Source organism: Hyperolius riggenbachi, chromosome 6, assembly GCF_040937935.1.
Source record: "Hyperolius riggenbachi isolate aHypRig1 chromosome 6, aHypRig1.pri, whole genome shotgun sequence".
Taxonomy (NCBI): domain Eukaryota; kingdom Metazoa; phylum Chordata; class Amphibia; order Anura; family Hyperoliidae; genus Hyperolius; species Hyperolius riggenbachi.
Genome location: NC_090651.1, coordinates 246,860,494 through 246,878,568, shown reverse-complemented (window position 1 = coordinate 246,878,568; position 18,075 = coordinate 246,860,494). Strand labels below are relative to the sequence as shown.

The 18,075-nt window shown below is 43.9% G+C and overlaps 1 protein-coding gene across 5 annotated transcripts in view; it reads left to right on the top strand.

Moving 5' to 3' along the window:
• Positions 1–18,075, top strand: part of CFAP74 (cilia and flagella associated protein 74) — a 261,484-nt gene that overhangs the window by 154,620 nt on the left and 88,789 nt on the right. For all 5 annotated transcript variants that reach the window (XM_068240650.1, XM_068240652.1, XM_068240653.1 and 2 more), the window contains exons 23-26: positions 1,916–2,003; positions 7,497–7,670; positions 12,606–12,739; positions 13,307–13,583. In XM_068240650.1, the coding sequence (XP_068096751.1) occupies positions 1,916–2,003; positions 7,497–7,670; positions 12,606–12,739; positions 13,307–13,583 (673 nt within the window). The remainder of the gene's footprint in view (positions 1–1,915; positions 2,004–7,496; positions 7,671–12,605; positions 12,740–13,306; positions 13,584–18,075) is intronic.

The window sequence follows — 18,075 nt, the reverse complement described above, 5'->3', positions numbered from 1 at the left end:
CCCTCTCAGGTCAGATGTACTTCAATGATTGTCTCCTATTAGGTGGCAAGAGCTTGCAATGCTTACAAATTGTGGTATGGGTCAAACCAAGTTTTAGAGAGGGATACCCAAAAGTTAGTAAGTTAGGAGTTATGTCTAGAGTCATGTAAATACATACATTATTAGATATTTTTAAATAAGTCCAGGCTGTCCTGGATGTGGTTATTTTGGAGCACATTGGTTATCATATGCAGACATTTTTTTTATATCTTAAAAAAAAACTATGCTAGGTAAAAGAAAAAAAAACCTCTCAATCTAACCAATAATCCTTAACCTTACTAAAATCTAAAAAAAAAAAAAAAAAAAAAAATCACACAGCAGGGCTAGGGTTTGAGATGACTACTTCATAACTAGCTAATTTTCACAACCCCCTTTGCTTATTCCCATAATATAGTGAAATGTGTGAATTCCCTCTGCCAGGGAGGCACCTGTTTTCTTCTTTGGAGTTTTTTGGAGCCAGGGATACACCTTTGCTATCTAGTCTCAGTTGTCCTAGCTCTAACAGACTAATACTATATCGCCTAATGTTTTTTATGGGAACTAGAATCAATGAAACTAGATACTGTAGTCATGCACGCTACAAAGATTGTAGACTAGTGATGAATTTGTAATTGATTTTTGATTATTTTTTTGTTTTTGTATTTGTTTTAGAAGTTAGTAGAGTTTTGAGAGCTTAAGCCCAAACTAACCACTAAACCTAGACTTAAGTTGTAATCTACGCTACTGTGGAATGCAACCCAAAGGGTACCTGAACTAACATGTGAGATGTACATGTGTATGTACAGCATCATTACTACATAGAACAAGCTCTTTTTTTCAGACTGCAAAGGATAAGAATTAACGCACACAAATGACACATTCAGTGACTAATTACAAGCCATAAAACTAGCATGGTAGTGTGCAAAGAATGTTAAACTCACAATTTTAGCTTTTAAACATAGAATAAACACTGGGGTTCTAGTTTGCTTTAAAGAAAATCTGTGGTGAATTTACAGCACATTAAAATAAACATATTACATTTTCCCCCATTATTCCTCCTCTTCTTTTCTCCTTTTTTCACCGCTCCCCCTGTCAATAAATAACTTAATTAATAAAATATAAATTGTATACCTTTGGGCAAGATGGCTGCACTGTAAAGTGCTTCCAGGTCAGTACACAGTCTCCCTGTACTGCTGTGCAGGAGAGATGAGCTGAGCTGAAGCCATAAGAGGCAGATCTCCCTCCCCCTGCTGTCTGGAGCTTGCAGAAAGGTCAGGGATGGCTCATCAGATGAGGTGCAGCAGGGGGAGGGGGAGGCCAATTGCAGGGAGGAACAGCTGCTAGACTGTCTGCCTCTCCCTGCAGCACAATATTCGTCTAACTAGACGAATAATTAGAAAGGAGCAGGAGAGAGACAGCACAGCTTTTTCTACATGAGACAGAGAAAAAAAGATAAGTACTTATGAAAGGAACATATCTCTTCATTTAAATTGCATTTTGAAAAAGGGCCACAGAACCCCTTTAAGGTAGCCATGCACTACAAGACATTTTTAATTAGACATTTGATATAAAACTACAGTAAACAATCAAAAAAATTGATTTTGATCAAAAGTTGCAGAGGAAAGGCATTGTTTCCACACTTTTCTTCCTGACATAACAAGGGATATAGTGTCATTAAGCATCTTCTGGAGTTCTCCTTTAAACCAAATACTGGAATATATCCAAAACTCATGTCTAAATATCTGTGCCAAAATGTTGATCATGAAATGTGCTGAGCATAATTTATCATCAAGTCTAGTAAATTAGCAGTTGTGTAAGATAAGGGTGATCATGCACGTCTGAAATCCCAACCTTTCAGGCATAATAATGACTTACATGCACTGTATTTGTATTGCAGGCACTCTCTTTCACAAGATGCCAATGAATATTTTGATAAGGAGACTGGAGTATTGGAGGTCCCAATGACTATATCAGTAGTTGATCAGGTCAGTTTAATTATTATATTACTATATTATTATAAAATCAATCCTCCTGAAGAAGGCTAACGTATTATAGCTGAAACGCGTAGAGGTTCTCTTGTAACTGAACAAACCGTTTCTGGAGCATTTAGGAACCAAACTGGCCGCAATAGCGCTTAGCGACCATTTGCACATCAAAGGATCCTATTGCTTTAAGGTGACGTCACCAGAAAGAGCAGCTTACGGCTTGCTGGAACAGACAGCGGGCGTCACACTGAACTTGTCAGCAGGAAGTGACGTATGCGACCAAGCATCGCCGAGAGCTGAACGGAAAAGGGAGCTCTGAAGTACCCGGCTGAGTCTATAGCTTGAAGATCGGGGAGAGGAGCTTCTAAGACATAGAGGTACTCTGATTGAACATAGTTTGCTGTAAAGTCACGCTTGAAAAAGCGCTTGTAAACGAGACTGTTAGCACATATGAAACGGGCTGAATCCACTGAGGCTGATCTATGCAGTGTGACTTATAAAGTCTTAGAAGATGCCTGTGTGAAAAACTGACAGCACATATCAAACGGGCTGAATCCACTGAGGCTGAGTGATGCACTGTTGGAACTGACACCTGTTTATTGCACAAAATTGATCAACTCTTCTCATGAATAGGATCTTAATATACAATCTATTTTTGGAATAGTTGCTGGAAAGAAAGAAAGAAAAGAAAAAAGCCTTTTTTCTATGCTCCAGGAATCATATGCTATTAAGGACTGCCAACAAGCAATCTAGAGTCTAGGTGTAGATCTTAATTAGCTCAGGTTGTTAGGAAGAGGTTTTTGATACACCTGATGAATTTATGGTATGATTGTGAATAGTATGAAAGGCATGAGTGTTTTGTTATAGGTGTGGTTTTTTTAGCATTTTATCTATGTACATGAGAATTTTATAGATTAAATCATTATCACTAGCGCGTGTTCCTTATTTATAAATTGTTTATATTTGATTTTTGAGGGTTTTGGGATTCCCTCTTTGGAACTTGCAGCTTAGGTGTTCTAGTCTCCTTAGCGCCAACTTCTGCTAACAAGGTCAGTTTAATTACCCACGCTGAAGTAATTACTGTTCATAAATCAGTCTCATGGTTCATACACACCATATGCTTGCGTCCTGTCATGCATAATGCCTTTCCCCACAGGGAAATAGAATTTAGCAAAGGTGAAGACAATTAAGTAAGGGCTGCCTCTATGAATTTAACCCTTTAGTAAGCACATTTACCATTGTGTTGATACTGTAAGTACACCCTTGCAAATATGTAATTGCTCTGAGCTAGATTTAAGCTTTAAGGTAATCTAAAGAAAGCAGCCTAACACAGTCAGCAAAGTGTACTTTATCATACTTCCCCAACCCACATGATGGTAAAATGCCAAGGAACCCCTGCAGAGTACTCAAGGAACCCTGGGGTTCCAGGGAACTCTTGTTGAGAAAGCCTGCTATAGTAGACACTATAGATCAGACATAAGATTTGATAAAAACAGTGGCTCTAACAAAACTCTGTTAAAGACTTGGGTTTTTGATCTAAATTGTTCAGGAAAGACTATTTTTTGCTGATTGAATGCAGAAAGAATACCAATCTCCACAGATGCAAATGATTCAGGATTTTGTGTCCAACTAATCAGAGGCTGCCTTACAATCCGCGGGGCCTGGGGCGAGTGTCATAGGCTGGCCTAGAGCCATAAGTGTAGGCCATATACCGTACCACCACTCTCACGGGCTTGATCACCTCTAATGTAGTACACCTTATTATTGTTTAAAAACAGTTACGTTTGTTAGTATAAGAAGTCTAACGCAAGTTTTAAATCAACATAGTCTTATTTCTGACAACAAGAACAAAGAGTGCTTGTTCCCTCTTGCCACCTCTTGTCCCCCTCGTGCCACCTCTTGCCCCCCGTGAGTCTCTTGTCTCTGTGTCCCCTCTCTTACCTCTGTGCCACCTCTTATCTACCTTGTGCCACCTCTTGTCTCCCCTGTGCGTCTCTCGTCTCCCTGTGTCCCCTCTTTTATTCCGTGCCACCTCTCGTCCCCCTCATGCCACCTTTTGTCCCCCTCGTGCCACCCAACAAAGACTGCTTGTTCCCTCTTGCCACCTCTTGTCCCCCTCGTGCCACTTCTTGCCCCCCGTGAGTCTCTTGCCTCTCTGTGTCCCCTCTCTTACCTCTGTGCCACCTCTTATCCACCTTGTGCCACCTCTTGTCTCCCCTGTGCGTCTCTCGTCTCCCTGTGTCCCCTCTGTTATTCCGTGCCACCTCTCGTCCCCCTCATGCCACCTTTTGTCCCCCTCGTGCCACCCAACAAAGACTGCTTGTTCCCTCTTGCCACCTCTTGTCCCCCTCGTGCCACCTCTTGCCCCCCGTGAGTCTCTTGTCTCTCTGTGTCCCCTCTGTTACCCCTGTGCCACCTCTTGTCCACCTCGTGCCACCTCTTGTCGCCCCTGTGCGTCTCTTGTCTTCTTGTGTCCCCTCTGTTACCCCGTGCCACCTCTCGACCCCCTCATGCCACCTCATGCCCCCCGTGTGTCCCCTATGCTCCCTCTGTGCCAGCACTTGTGCCACCTCGGCCCCCTTCTGCCATAACTCATATGGCCCCGATCCAGTGCCAATCCCTGATGCTTGCACAAGGCAGCCCAACTTGGAGAGGCCACCCTCTAAAGGGAGGCCCCAAGCATGGATGTGCGTGCCTTGCTTGTATGCTTCAGCATGGGGCCTGGGGCGATTGTCCCACTCCCCTCTCCCCAAAAGCTACCATTGCCGCTTATCCAGAACTCAACCATCCACAAGTCTCAAATAACCCGAAGTCAGCAGGGGGTAGTTATGGGGGGATGCCCCAATAGTTTTTGCAGAGCAATGGAAACCACTTACAAAAGCTCCGGGTGCCAGTCCTCTGCTGCATCCTCATTCAGCTCCTGAAGCTTCCTTACAATGCAAAAAGAAAGGGGATAAATCTAGTAATAAATGGTAATATACAACAAAAAATACTACACATTTTCAGGTGACAGAAATTTTAATTTTGTTATATGAGGGTGGATTGAAGTGAAGTAAGTAAGACTGGAGGAAAATGTGTGGTTATCATAATAAAAAAAAAAGAAAGAAAGCTGGTTGCTGGGCAACAAACTCTGCATTTGCTTCTGTACTTTGCTGTGGTTCTGATTAATCAGCTCAACTCCAGATTGTCTGATCACTAAGCTACTTTTAAATACTGAATAAGGCTACAATTTTAAAAACATGGTCTTTTTTACACTTCATTTATCAGTGAGTTGATTAAAAATGTGATTATAATCTTGATAGGCTTTTAAAGTCACTTACAGAACCTATTATTTTGATAACCGCATCAAAAGTATCCTGAACGAATCTGACGTGTTTTTAAGATTGTGTTCCAACATTACAAGTTGGAAGAGTTTTGGCAGTTTTGTAACAGGAATAGGGGAAGTCTATGAAGTGATGGCATTCATGATGTGAGCTAAGTACTCTTGCTGAATGCTCATATCAGAATAATGAAATGAGTGTCATGAGAAACATTCCCTATCACTTGGCAAATACTTACCAGTCTAGTTTTGGCACTAAAACATACTGCTAATCACATTTCATTTTTATCCTAGACATATTTTGTGGAGAAAAAAACTGTCCTTCTGCAAACCTACATGCATTGTACAGATTTTATCAAGGTTTGCTATTATAAGTTAAGAGATGGTAAACCAAGACCACCCTCTTACTGGTCCATTGGCCAGATAATCATTGTGGCGTCCATTTGGAGCCACTACACATTTGTGATAGCTCTCATATACTGGTTGGAGTCCTTTTGCTATTCTTTGCTACCTATGGTGATGCTCTGATGAAGCCTCCTTACAGGGGCAAACCATGTTACTGTAGTTGTTGGTTTATTTAGTTAAGTTTGACCACTCATGTCTCACTGTCCAATGGACCAGTGCATTCCCTCGTAATTGGCTATACTGCTGTAGATGCCGGGAAAATCATCCATATTACTGGTTGTCATATTCACTTGTGGACCATACACTAGTCTAGATTGAACACACCTGCCTTCTGTTCTCTTCCTGTCTGCGAGCAGTTTGCAATCTGCAACTTGGGCCTCCCCAGTTCTACCACAGGTCTTAGGAACACTGTGCTTACTCCCAACTGGCTATATGATTATAGATGCCAGGGGAGGGTTTGCAGCACCTTACTGGGTGATCACTAGGCCTGCAGCAAGAGTATATTACATGTCATCCTGTTTCCTTAACCTTAACATGAGCAAAATGGAGACTGATATTTCTATCTTCGCTCTCTGTTCCACCTTCTATAATCACCATTCTGAAATGTATCACTGGTGGTGACATCCTTAGTTCTGCCAGGTGATCTGTACGGAAAGTTCTTTACTGATAGTGCTATGCACAGAGAGAGATATTGCTTGTTTGGCATTTGGAAAAAGCTGTTATTTTCCACAATGCAACAAGGTTCATGGACAGCAAACTCTCAGGACCATGGTCATGACATCACACTGAGGGGTTTCATCACAATATCAGCCACACAGTGGGGGGAAGCCAAATAACCTATCTGTATGTTTTTGGGATGTGTGAGGAAACTGGAGTACCTGGACGAAACCAGCACAGACACGGGGAGAACTACTAACTCTTTGCAGATGTTGACCTGGCTGGGATTCGAACCAGGAACCCAGCACTGCGCTAACCATTATGCCACTGTGCTGCCCATATATACCAATCTAAAAAGTTGGAACAAAGTTTAGAGTTAAATACAAATTCATTAAAAATCAAAATACATACAGTAAAATCCCTGCTATTTGTCATTCAAGCAATCGGCACTCTCAAGCAACCAGATTTCCTGGGTATCACGGGGGCTTGTGCCTCTGTCCTCTTCCCATCTATGCAGAGCAGCATGCAATGGAGTGACTTGCCACAGCATCGGGCCCTGTCCTACTCTCCTCTTCCTACAGCTGCTGGCTATGCTGCTGTATCTTCCATAGGCACACATTGGGTCAGGTGACATGCATCAGGAGCCTGCAGAGGATGCAGCAGTACAGACAGCAGTTGTAAGAAGAGATGAGGACGGCAGTCGGTGCTGTGGCAAGTCACTCTGCGGCTCACTGCTCTGCATAATTGAGAAGGGGGCTCTCTCAAGCAACAAACAAGAACAGTCCCATCCTGGGCCGGCTAACAGCGGTTTTACTCTATATCAGTCCTAAAAGAGGGACAAATAAGAAAGAAAGAGGGACTGTGGTATGAGATCCTCAAAGAAGGTCTGACTCCCCCCCCCCCCCCCCCCCCCCAAAAAAAAAAATCGACAGTTGGGAGCTATGATGGTAGAATCCGGGATGGCTAACCTATGCTTTGTGCAAGTAAAGCACACAATAACCAGCCTAAGCTCTATGCTTGAGTATTGACACTTATTCTTTGTACTATTTTTAACATTTTATCTTAAATGTTATTTTTTTCATATTTCCTTTTTGGGTTCTTTTTGTTTCCAGACTCGACCTGTGACTTTTACTGTGCATGCTGTTGTGACCACGTCAGATCTGGAAATCAACCCACCAGAGGTGGACTTTGGATTTTGTACCATCTTTGAGTCTGTCCAGTCTTCCATTCAACTAACAAATAAGTCAATCCTGCCCCAGGAGTTTGGTTTTGTGGGAATCCCTGAGGTAAGTATGTTTAAATGGAAATAACATTTTTTTAGTTCTATTTTAATTTTTCAGTTTGCACATTTATAAACTAGTTTTTATATCTTTTTTTCTCAATCAAATGCTTTATTACAAATAAACATGTAATACTGGGAACGTCCTTGATGTTCAGTTTGCAAAGTATAGTGGGCTTTCTTTTAAGAAAAGTCATCATGGTCTGCATTTGTGGAAGCAGACTGTATAATTGTCAGTCTAACTTGACCTAAATTCTGCTCTCCCCAAGTGTCTACGCGCTTGCTGCCAGCCGCTGGTGTATGGCCATCTCTGGGGGCATGTGCATGTATGTGGGCAACGATGTCAGGCTCTGCATTCACATTCATGAAGTAGGGTGTATATGTTTGTACTTAAATGGTGTTCGGGTGATGCACCAATACAGCTACATCTTGGGTATAAAAGGCAGCCTCCCCATATGCCCAGTTCTGATACCTCTTATAGCTTAAGTAGTTGTGCCTGACCCAATGTTGTCCATTGCCATTGGTGAAGAACCATGGACATTTAAGTACTGCACTCTTGATTGCTTGCACCTCACTGTGGTGTTCAACAGGTTGGACACTTACAAAACAATAATCAAAAGCAGGTAGCATGACAACAATGTTGGGGGAAGGTGGAAGGTTTTACAGCTATGGTTGCTACAACACAGAGTAGTGTGGCATGACAATAGCAACTGCGACTGGGGGATGGGCCCAGATGCTATAAGAGTCCGCTCCTCCTCCTCTGCTCTTCTTGTGCAAAGGGAGCACTGTTGTATTTACCATGTCCACACTGTATTGAGTCTCCTCCTCCTCCTAGAATCCGTTAGCTGCATGCTGACATCGTGAGGCTCCTGATGCATGTCGTGTCTTTAGGACTCTCAGGGTGGCAGCATAGAGCGCGGCTCCTGGTAGGAAAAGGAGACTAGATGCAGCATGGACTAGGTAAATGTAACAGCGCCCCCTGTGTGTTAATTGTTAATTGGAAAGAGGTGGGGCATAGACAGCTGTGTGAGAGATTCACACTGCAGCTGTAGGAGTCTGTGCTGTAGGAAACTTTTGGTAAAAAGGCAACTGATTAGCATTAGCTAATCAAACAAGCACGCATAACTCGCAAGCAAGCATTGCAATTGCATAGCTAGGTAGCTGGAGTTCAAGTTTAATCACTGCCCTATTTTGAGCCTTTTGTCCATTAAAATTCAGTCTAAATTGATTTTACGCCTAGGGGGAAAAGTACAGGGCACACATTGTGTATTGTTAAATATGCTCTTGGGCTCTCAGTAGTGCATTTGTCTTGATAATATAGCTAGCTTTAGCCCTCTTTGTATCTCTACCAAAAAATCATTTTCATTTTGGTCTGCTTTTTCTGTAACTCATTCAAACCAAATAATGTATTTAATATTTTTGAGAAATCCAGGGAACTATGCTTTATTGAAATCTCAACCGCCGAAAGGCATTAAATTGCTTTGCCAGTTTCATCATAGCAATTGTTCGGTAATTACAAAGCCGCCCACTTTAAAATTGGAAAGGCGGTTGAAAAGTAGGAAAATTAGAATAGCTGAAGGCTCAATTAGATGTGTTTACATAGCTTTAACCACAAATATTGCAGATCACCTACCCTTGCAACAAACAGATGTACCTTATTTACCCTTTACTTTTCACAGACAGTAAATCTGTATCCAAACAGGCAGCTCATTAAAGAAGAACTCTGCATCCCTTGTTGCACCTAAATAGACTAAACAGCATAAATCCAGTGTAGAACTGGTCAGTCTTACTGCTGTTTGACCTTGGCAAGCAGTGCTGCTTAAATATGACTCTGTTTGCTTCACATGAACAGGCCAGAATGTTCCGGATTTAGATGCTTTCAAATCTGGACACCGTCATTGGGGAAAAACTAAGGTGAATTGTTCTGGAAGGCATCTGTCATTCAGAGACCTGGATTAAAAACCTTAAAGAGACTCTGTAACAAAATTTTCATCCTTATTTTTTCTATCCTATACAGTAAGTTCCTATACCTGTTCTAATGTGCTCTGTCTAACTGCAGCCTTTCCAAATTGCACAGTGGCTGTATTATCTCTGTTATATGATCTAATCTTCTCTCCTCTGTCGGGTCTGTCGGGCTGAGGCAGTCAAGCTGGAATGTGCTGTGCTGCTTGTGAATGGATAGAAGCTATACACACCTTCTCCAGGCCCCCTGCACACTCTGTATGACTCACACACTGAGCTCCTCTCAGCGTATCAATTGCTATGTCTTTTGTTTGTAAACACTGCATAAAAATGGCAATTACAAGCCAGGATTGCAGCAGGGAGTGGCAGAAACAGCACAGAGGGGCCCAGGAGAACATAAGGAATAGAATGGTATGCTTTTTATTGTAAGAATTTTAGAATACAGATTCTCTTTAAGGCCCTGTTCATATTGTCAAACACAGAGGGCCGCCGTGCATTTACAACATGATGCATGCCATTGCACATCATCTGCGTTGCTGACTGTGGCGCTAAAGTGAATGGATCAGTGTTGCATTTTTGGTGTAAATGCATGCAGCAGTGCGTTTTTACGAGGCACAATAGTGAGAATTTCAGACTATGCACTTCTGATGTTCTTGCTTATTGCTCACTATACGGGTTGCTGCAATGCGCACGTCAACCTGTATAGTGTGAAAGAAGCATTTCAGTGTGGAAAAAAAAGGGGAAAAAATACAGCCTAGTTTTAAATATAATAATACACTCAATAAGGATGTAACTGATGAACTAAAAGTTTTCCCAAGTCTCACCACTCCTGGGCTATAAAGCAATGCTCTCACTGTCATGGGGGAGGGGTGGGGGGCAGTCAGTTGATCTGCTGCTGAATTGTATTTAAAAAAATGAAATCGCCAGTGGATCCTTAATAATAAAATTATCCTGCAGACAGCTAAAAGGGGGACTTCTTATAATTATTTGGAAAAATATACAGAGATGAAAGATGGCCACACACCATACAATTTTTTAAATATCTTTTCAATTAAGACTTGCAATCAATTTTTCTGACTGATTGTAACATTTCAAAAATCTGACCGATGTACCACACACATATGTTCAATTTTTCCCCAATTATGAATAAAATGATTGAAAACACAGAAAAAATTGCTTGGTTCTGTGCATCAAGAAACTGACAATCTACCCTACACCATTAAGTTTTCATAAAAAATGATCAGAAAAATCCAACACTCCTGATCTTTTATCGAATAAAAACTGGAAACTCGATCAGATTTCTCGAGTGAATTAAAAAAAAAAAAGCTTTTGGTTTTTCGGGCCGTCAAATTGAATAATTTTATTGTATGGTGTGTGGCCACCTTACAACGATCCAACAGGCAATTACTATGTGTAACGGTAGGGTGTCGTAGCTCAGATGTCTGATTATATGGTGATCTGCAGAATCACCAATAATACAGACGCTATACCCGATTGTGGGTGATCTGCAGAATCACCAATAATACTAGTATAGCAGACAAGGAGCAGAGAGTGTAGTTATTTGGTGCAACCGTAACTTTAATGGTTAAAGAGACCTCACCAGAGGGGCTGGTGAGGTACAAACAGTACACTGACCGTGCACTAACGTACAACCTCCAGCAAGCTGGAGGAACAATACTGAAGAGGCTGAATCTCCCGAGGAGCGGGTGATTCAGAATATACTGCAGGCAAATGAACACCCGAGGGGCGGGTGAGACAGACTGTACTGCAGCCTGCGAGACACAGTAATACTACAATGACAGGTACCTAACGAGCAGGTAATAAAGGCTGAACTAAAGCCTAGCAGAACTGCTTCACCAGCGGAGCTGGCGTAGTTAACACCTCACCAGTGGCGAGGACCCACTGGTGAGTAGAATGGTCTGGCAGGCAAGGTTCGGCAACAGAGAGGTAAGTATCAGTACAGGATCGTGAGAAAAAGAGAGTAATCGGTAATCAGGCAGAGGTTCAGCAACAGGAAGGTACGTATCGGTACAGAATTGTGAGACAAGAGAGTAATCGGTAATCAGGCAGAGGTTCAGCAACAGGTAGGCAGATAAGCGAAAGTACAGGATCGGAAAGCAGGATCAGAGTCAGGGTAATTGCAAAGAGTCATACACAGGAGATCAAACAGTGGGCAATATCCTAGTCTGGGTGTGAAGTCCTTGGCATCAACACCCGGGAACTAGTCTAAACAATTAACAATAACAAGGTAGCAATATCCTAGTCTAGGTGTGAAATCCGTAGCATCAACACCAGGGAACTAGCCTAAGATCTGAGCGCTCACACGCAAGCATTCACGACAACAGACAAAGAACAACTGGCAGCGGGGCTCTATATATGCTGAGGATAACTCAGCAGAGCCACCCATTAACTCAGCCAATCAGAAAGGCTGCCAGAGTCAGCTGACCTGAGGATCAGCTGACTCCCCTTCTAGAAGCATAAAGGTTCTGCTGGCAGCCCGTATTCTATGCGCGGCTGAAGGACCTGTAGGAGGCACACTGTCACTAAGAGCAGCGGGGACCGCCGCCAGCTGGGACGCGGATGCGGCGGATCTGCTTCTCTCCGCTGCGGCGGTGTCCCCGCTGTTCACTACACTATGCTAAACATACACTGCACTGCTGCACTAGTTGTCAGGAAACAATGCACGGCAACGATGATACAATGTCTGTTCCTGATGTTTTTGGATGCCAGTGTGAATCTAGCATAAGACGTCCTAGACAATGGAGCTTGTCAACTACAGTGGGTTTTTATTATTTGTTTTTTTTTTTACAATAAACCTGACATGTTTATCAAAAAAAAAAATGTTTAGCTTAGGAACATCCATCTGTAAAAGTAGTGTAAGCTATGAATGGATTTACCCTTTAAGTCTTTAAGATGTTGCACATCATAGTGTATTGTATATATCCCGTGTCTAACTAGCAAGCTTTCTTTTGATTTGCAGTATGTAGACATTCACCCAAATGATGGTTTTGGAACTCTGCTTCCCATGGAGACAGTTACACTGGACATCATATTCAGAGCTTCAAAAGCTGGAGAATACAGTTTTGACCTCACATGCAAGTCGGCTATCAACAGGTGAGCCAGAAAATAATTATTTTCTGAGCACCGGTGACAAGAGTTTTAGCTAGTGTGGAGCAACCATTTGAAAATGCACTTTGCCAGTTGCACACTGCAGCACACATAGATCATGTAATTTACACTAATTTAGGGTCATGTTTGAATTGCGTGAGGTTTACTATATATAATGTAAAAAAATAACCATGGTGGTTCTCTGTTGTGTCATTAAAGAGAATTGTGATTGGAAGATTCAATTGATTAAAGGCACATTTCACAGCAAGATATGAAATCTATGTTCTGGGAGATCATGGGCTTCCATTTGCGAAAGATATTTAGTGAACTGCTAAAAAGTCCAAAAGTCCGAACCACCATTGCACTGAATGTATAGTCTGTGAGATGATTAGGCTGGGATACCTGATCAGGGACAGCAGCAACAGCGTTTTTTCAGTAACTTTAAAAAAATATGTGTGTCATGGGGAACATTAAGTAGGCAGGCCAAAAACCACAATACTGAAGAAAACTGTGATTACAGGTTTGTGTAAAATTGTTTATTTTATTAATTCTGTTTGACTTTTGTCCTCCTAGACAATTCAAGGTTTCCTGTAAAGCTATCGGTGTGCATCCACCACTGGAGCTGTCTCATTCTGTGGTCCAGTTTCCTGGGACAGCCTTAAATGACATCTCCATTGCCAACCTTTATGTTGTTAATTCCCACACCAGTTGCAATGAGTTCACACACCCTGTGCCAAGGATTGGCAAGGAGGATATTGCTCCTGTTGGACCCACATCATTTCAGTTCCTCGTTCCTGAAGATTCACCAATCACCATATCACCATCAGTTGGCTCAGTTTTGCCAGGCAAGGTAAGAAATTAGAAAAACAGTTTTTTCTCTGTAGGACATTCTGGTTGATAATTGATGCTCTGTCTTAATATTCTTATACTTTCTGCAAGCAAAGCAAGTTTAAGGCTAGTGACCTTATGCCCTATTATACCTAAGTGAGGGGATAACCCTGAGCTCCTGGCATTGCCCTTTACCTAAAAGGAGCTGCCCATTTTCTATAGGTCTGGCATTCTAGCAGCAGGACACATACAGTTACCTGTATGTACTTGCTTTTACTGTTGGCTAACACGGTACAATACCCTACTGTAACTTATTATAAGTACACCTGAAGCAAATTGAAAAATTCAGAGTAAATACATAATATTTTAAAGCACTTACTCTGGAAACGTTTCTTGCTGCTTGTTGTCTACAGGGTTCCTTCTGTTGCCTTTTCTCCTCCTTTTAATATTTGACTGGCTTGTGGATGTGCATTTGAACTGGACATTGGTGACTTCTTAACCCTGCATGCCTAGTATAAGAAAGTGATCATGCACAAAAGAAATGCACAGTGTAATATGCCTTCTTAAAACTGATGCACAAAAGAAAGAAAGAAGATATGCTTGAGCGGTTTATTTCTTTGTGCATTCCAGGTTCAGAACTCGCGCCTGCGCAGTTTAGATGTGCTCGTTCACAGCCCGGTGAACTTCCAGGAAGCTGTGAACACAAAACTTTGTTGAATGTGGAAAAGGAAGTACACTGAGATTTTTATTTGAAAAATCTCCAGTTTCTATCATCCGCAATGTTCCTTACAAATGAATTTCTCTTACTTCCCCCTAGTTATGGCTCAAACCTCCGATTTTCGGTTCACGAACCTCGAACGTGAACTTCCGCAAAAAGTTTGGTTCGCGCAAACTTATCGAACCGCAATAGACTTCAATGGGGAGGCGAACTTTGAAAACTACAAACATTTATGCTGGCCACAAAAGTGATGGAAAAGATGTTTCAAGGGTTCTAACACCTGAGTTTTTGCATGGCGGAGTGGGACACATGCCAAAAGTCCCTGAGAAAAATCCGGATTTGATGCACAGCAGCGTTTTTAAGGGCAGAAATCACATTGCATGCTAAATTGGAGGACTAAAGTGCTTTAAAACATCTTGCATGTGTATACATCAATCAGGTAGTGTAATTAGTGTACTGTTTCACACTGACACACCAAACTCACTGTGTAACGCACCGCACACAGCTGATTGTGTAGTGACGGCCGTGCTGGACTGGTGCACACCATGGCAAAGAGTGCAGGTGTTAGCGGTTTTCAAGCCCATATGGTCGCCGGGCTGAGGTAGCTCAATGACAGTGACTGTCCAGCTGATCGAATTTGGTCTGTCCACAATGAAGCAGCAACCTTATTATTTTGGGTGTGCCCCAACCCCCCCCCCCCCCTCTCGAGACACTCATATAGGTCATTGCTTCATTGTGATACGGAAGCCCCTTCGCCGCGGTAAGGTAACGATTACGAAGGGGAATTGACACATGTACATGCCTTTTGTTTTGTTGTTGCAGCTGCAGTGCATCCAGAAAAATTAGGCAGGCATGTGCACGCACCAGAAAGAGTATTATAGCGGCCGCTACTAGCAGCAGCCTTAAAAATTCAGGAATCCGCCTGGGGTCCTGGACCCTGTTGATGGTGGCAAAGAAGGCAGTCAAGCGGCCTGCAGGCAGAGATGCTGTGTGTGGGGACTGACTTAGTCTTTGGGCGGGCAGTAGCCCTCCAGGATCCATGCCTCATTCATTTTGATAAAGGTGAGGTACTGAACACTTTTGTGACCTAGGCGAGTTCTCTTCTCAGTGACAATGCCTCTAGCTGCGCTGAAGGTCCTTTCTGACAGGACGTTTGAGGCAGGGCAAGACAGAAGTTGGATGGCAAATTCTGACAGCTCTGGCCACAGGTCAAGCATGCGTACCCAGCAGTGTCTACATCCACACTTAAGGCCAGGTAGTCGGCTACCTGCCGGTCGAGGCATTGGTGGAGGGTGGATCCGGAAGGGCTAAGGCGAGGCGTTGGACTAAAGAATGTCCGCATGTCCGACATCACCATGAGATCACTACAGCGTCCTGTCCTTGCGTGGACATAGGAGGAGGAGGAAGATTACTGGCAGTGGCACCTTTATTCCATTGTGCTGTGACATCACCCTTAAATGCACTGTAAAGCATAGTTGCCAGCTTGTTCTGCAAGTGCTGCATCCTTTCTGCCTTCTGGTGATTTGAAAACATCTCCACAAATTTGAATGCAGACGTACTATCCATCTCCTCTTGCTCTTCCTCAGTGATGTCAGGTAAGTTCTCCTCCTCCCCAGCCACGAACAATACCATGGGAAAGTTGAGCAGCACAAGCCCCCTGTGACGCCTGCTGTGGTTGTTCTTCTGCCTCCTCCTCCAAAAAAACACCTTCTTCATCATCTGACTCCTCTTCCTTCTCCTTCTCCTCCCCCCTCCACTGTGCTGCCGCAGGTGTTGAGGAAACATCTGGTTCTGAGAATTAATCCCAACTCTTCCTCCTGTTCCTGTTTACGCTCCTCCACAGCTTGATCCACCACTCTACGCACGGCAGAAGAAAGCATATGGGATCAAGTCTCTGATGGCGCCTTCACTGTGACTCACCAGGTTTGTCACCTCCTCAAACGGCCGCATGAGCCTGCAGACATTTCGCATGAGTGTCCAGTACTTCGGACAGAACATCCCCATCTCCCCAGAGTGTGTCCTTCTACTGTAGTTGTAGAAATGCTGGTTGATGGCTTTCTCCTGTTGTAGCAGGTGGTTAAACATAAGGAGGGTTGAATGCCAGCGAGCCGGGCTATCGCAAATCAAGCGTCTCACCGGCAAGTTCTTTCTCCGCTGAATATCGGTCAAGCATGCCATGGCCATGTAAGAACGCCTGAAATGCCCACACAACTTCCTGGACTGCTTCAGGATGTCCTGTAAGCCTGGGTACTTGGACACAAATCTCTGAATTATTAGATTCAGCACATGTGCCATGCAGGGTACATGTGTCAACTTTCCCAAATTCAAAGCCAAAATGAGATTGCTGCCGTTTTCACACACCACGTTGCCAATCTCCAGTTGGTGCAGGGTCAGCCACTGATCCACCTGTTTGTTAAGAGCAGCCAGGAGAGCTGCTCCAGTGTGACTCTCCGGTATGAGGCAAGACATGTCTAAGATGGCGTCACACCATCGTACCTGGCATGCAGCATAGGCCTTGGGGAGCTGGGGCTGTGTAGTTGGAGAGGAGATCGCAGCACCAGTAGAGTGGCACTGCCACTCAGCCAAGGAGGAGGATGACAGCGAACAGGATGTAGCAGGAGGAGTAGGAGGAGAAGGAGAAGAGGTGGCAGCAGGCCTGCTTGAAAGCCGTGGAGGTGCCACAACTAGGTCCGCTGCACAGCCATGTACTCCCTGCTTGCCAGCGGTCACCAGGTTGACGCAATGGGCTGTGTAAGTAATGTACCTGCCCTGACCGTGCTTGGCAGACCAGGCATCTGTGGTCAGATGGACCCTTGACCCAACACTGTGTGCCTGAGATGACACCACTTGCCTTTGAACTTCATGGTACAGTTTGGGTATCTCTTTTTTGGAGAAATAATTGTGGCCTGGTATTTTCCACTGTGGTGTCCCAATGGCCACAAATTTTCGGAAGGCCTCAGAGTCCACCAGCTGGTATGGTAACAGCTGGCGAGCTAACAGTTCCGCCAAGCCAGCTGTCAGACGCCAGGCAAGGGGGTGACTGGCAGACATTGGCTTCTTACGCTCAAAGATTTCCCTCCCGGACACCTGGCTGCTGCTGTGGGCAGAGGAGCAGGAACCGCTCAAGGTGAGAGGCGGAGTGGAGGAGGGTGGCTGTGATTGTGAAGATGCAAGGGAGAAAGCAGCTGAAGATGATGCACCTGAAGGAGGAAGAGGAGAAGGAGGGTGGCTTTGCTTTTGTGTACTGCTTTTCCTCAGGTGGTCTTGCCATTGCAGTTTGTGCCTTTTCTCCATGTGCCTTTGTAAGGCAGTTGTCCCTACGCGGGTGTTGACCTTTCCACGGCTCAATTTTTGGCGGCAGAGAGAACAGATGGCATTGCTCTGATCTGAGGCAGACACACACAAAAATTTCCAAACCGCTGAGCCCAGGGGTGTGGCCACTATGGTGGCGTCAGCAGCTGACGTTGAAGGGCATGTTGGCTGGCTGTCCATAGGTGGTGATACATGCTGCCGGACACTGCCACTAGCTGTTTCTGATGATGAGCTCCTCCTGCTTCTTTCAGCAACTCGTCTCCTCCTACTCCTCTCTGACTCCCCCTCTGAACTGTCCCCTTGGTCATCTTGTCTATTAGGATCCCACATGGCATCCATGGCAGTATCATCATCATCATCATAATTATCCTCCCCAGGTTTGCTTGCATCAGACACCTCCAAAACTGCACCAACAGCAGGTACTTCATAATCCTCCTTCTCACACGTTACGTCCATAGTGTCGCCTAACTCAGACATATGAGGT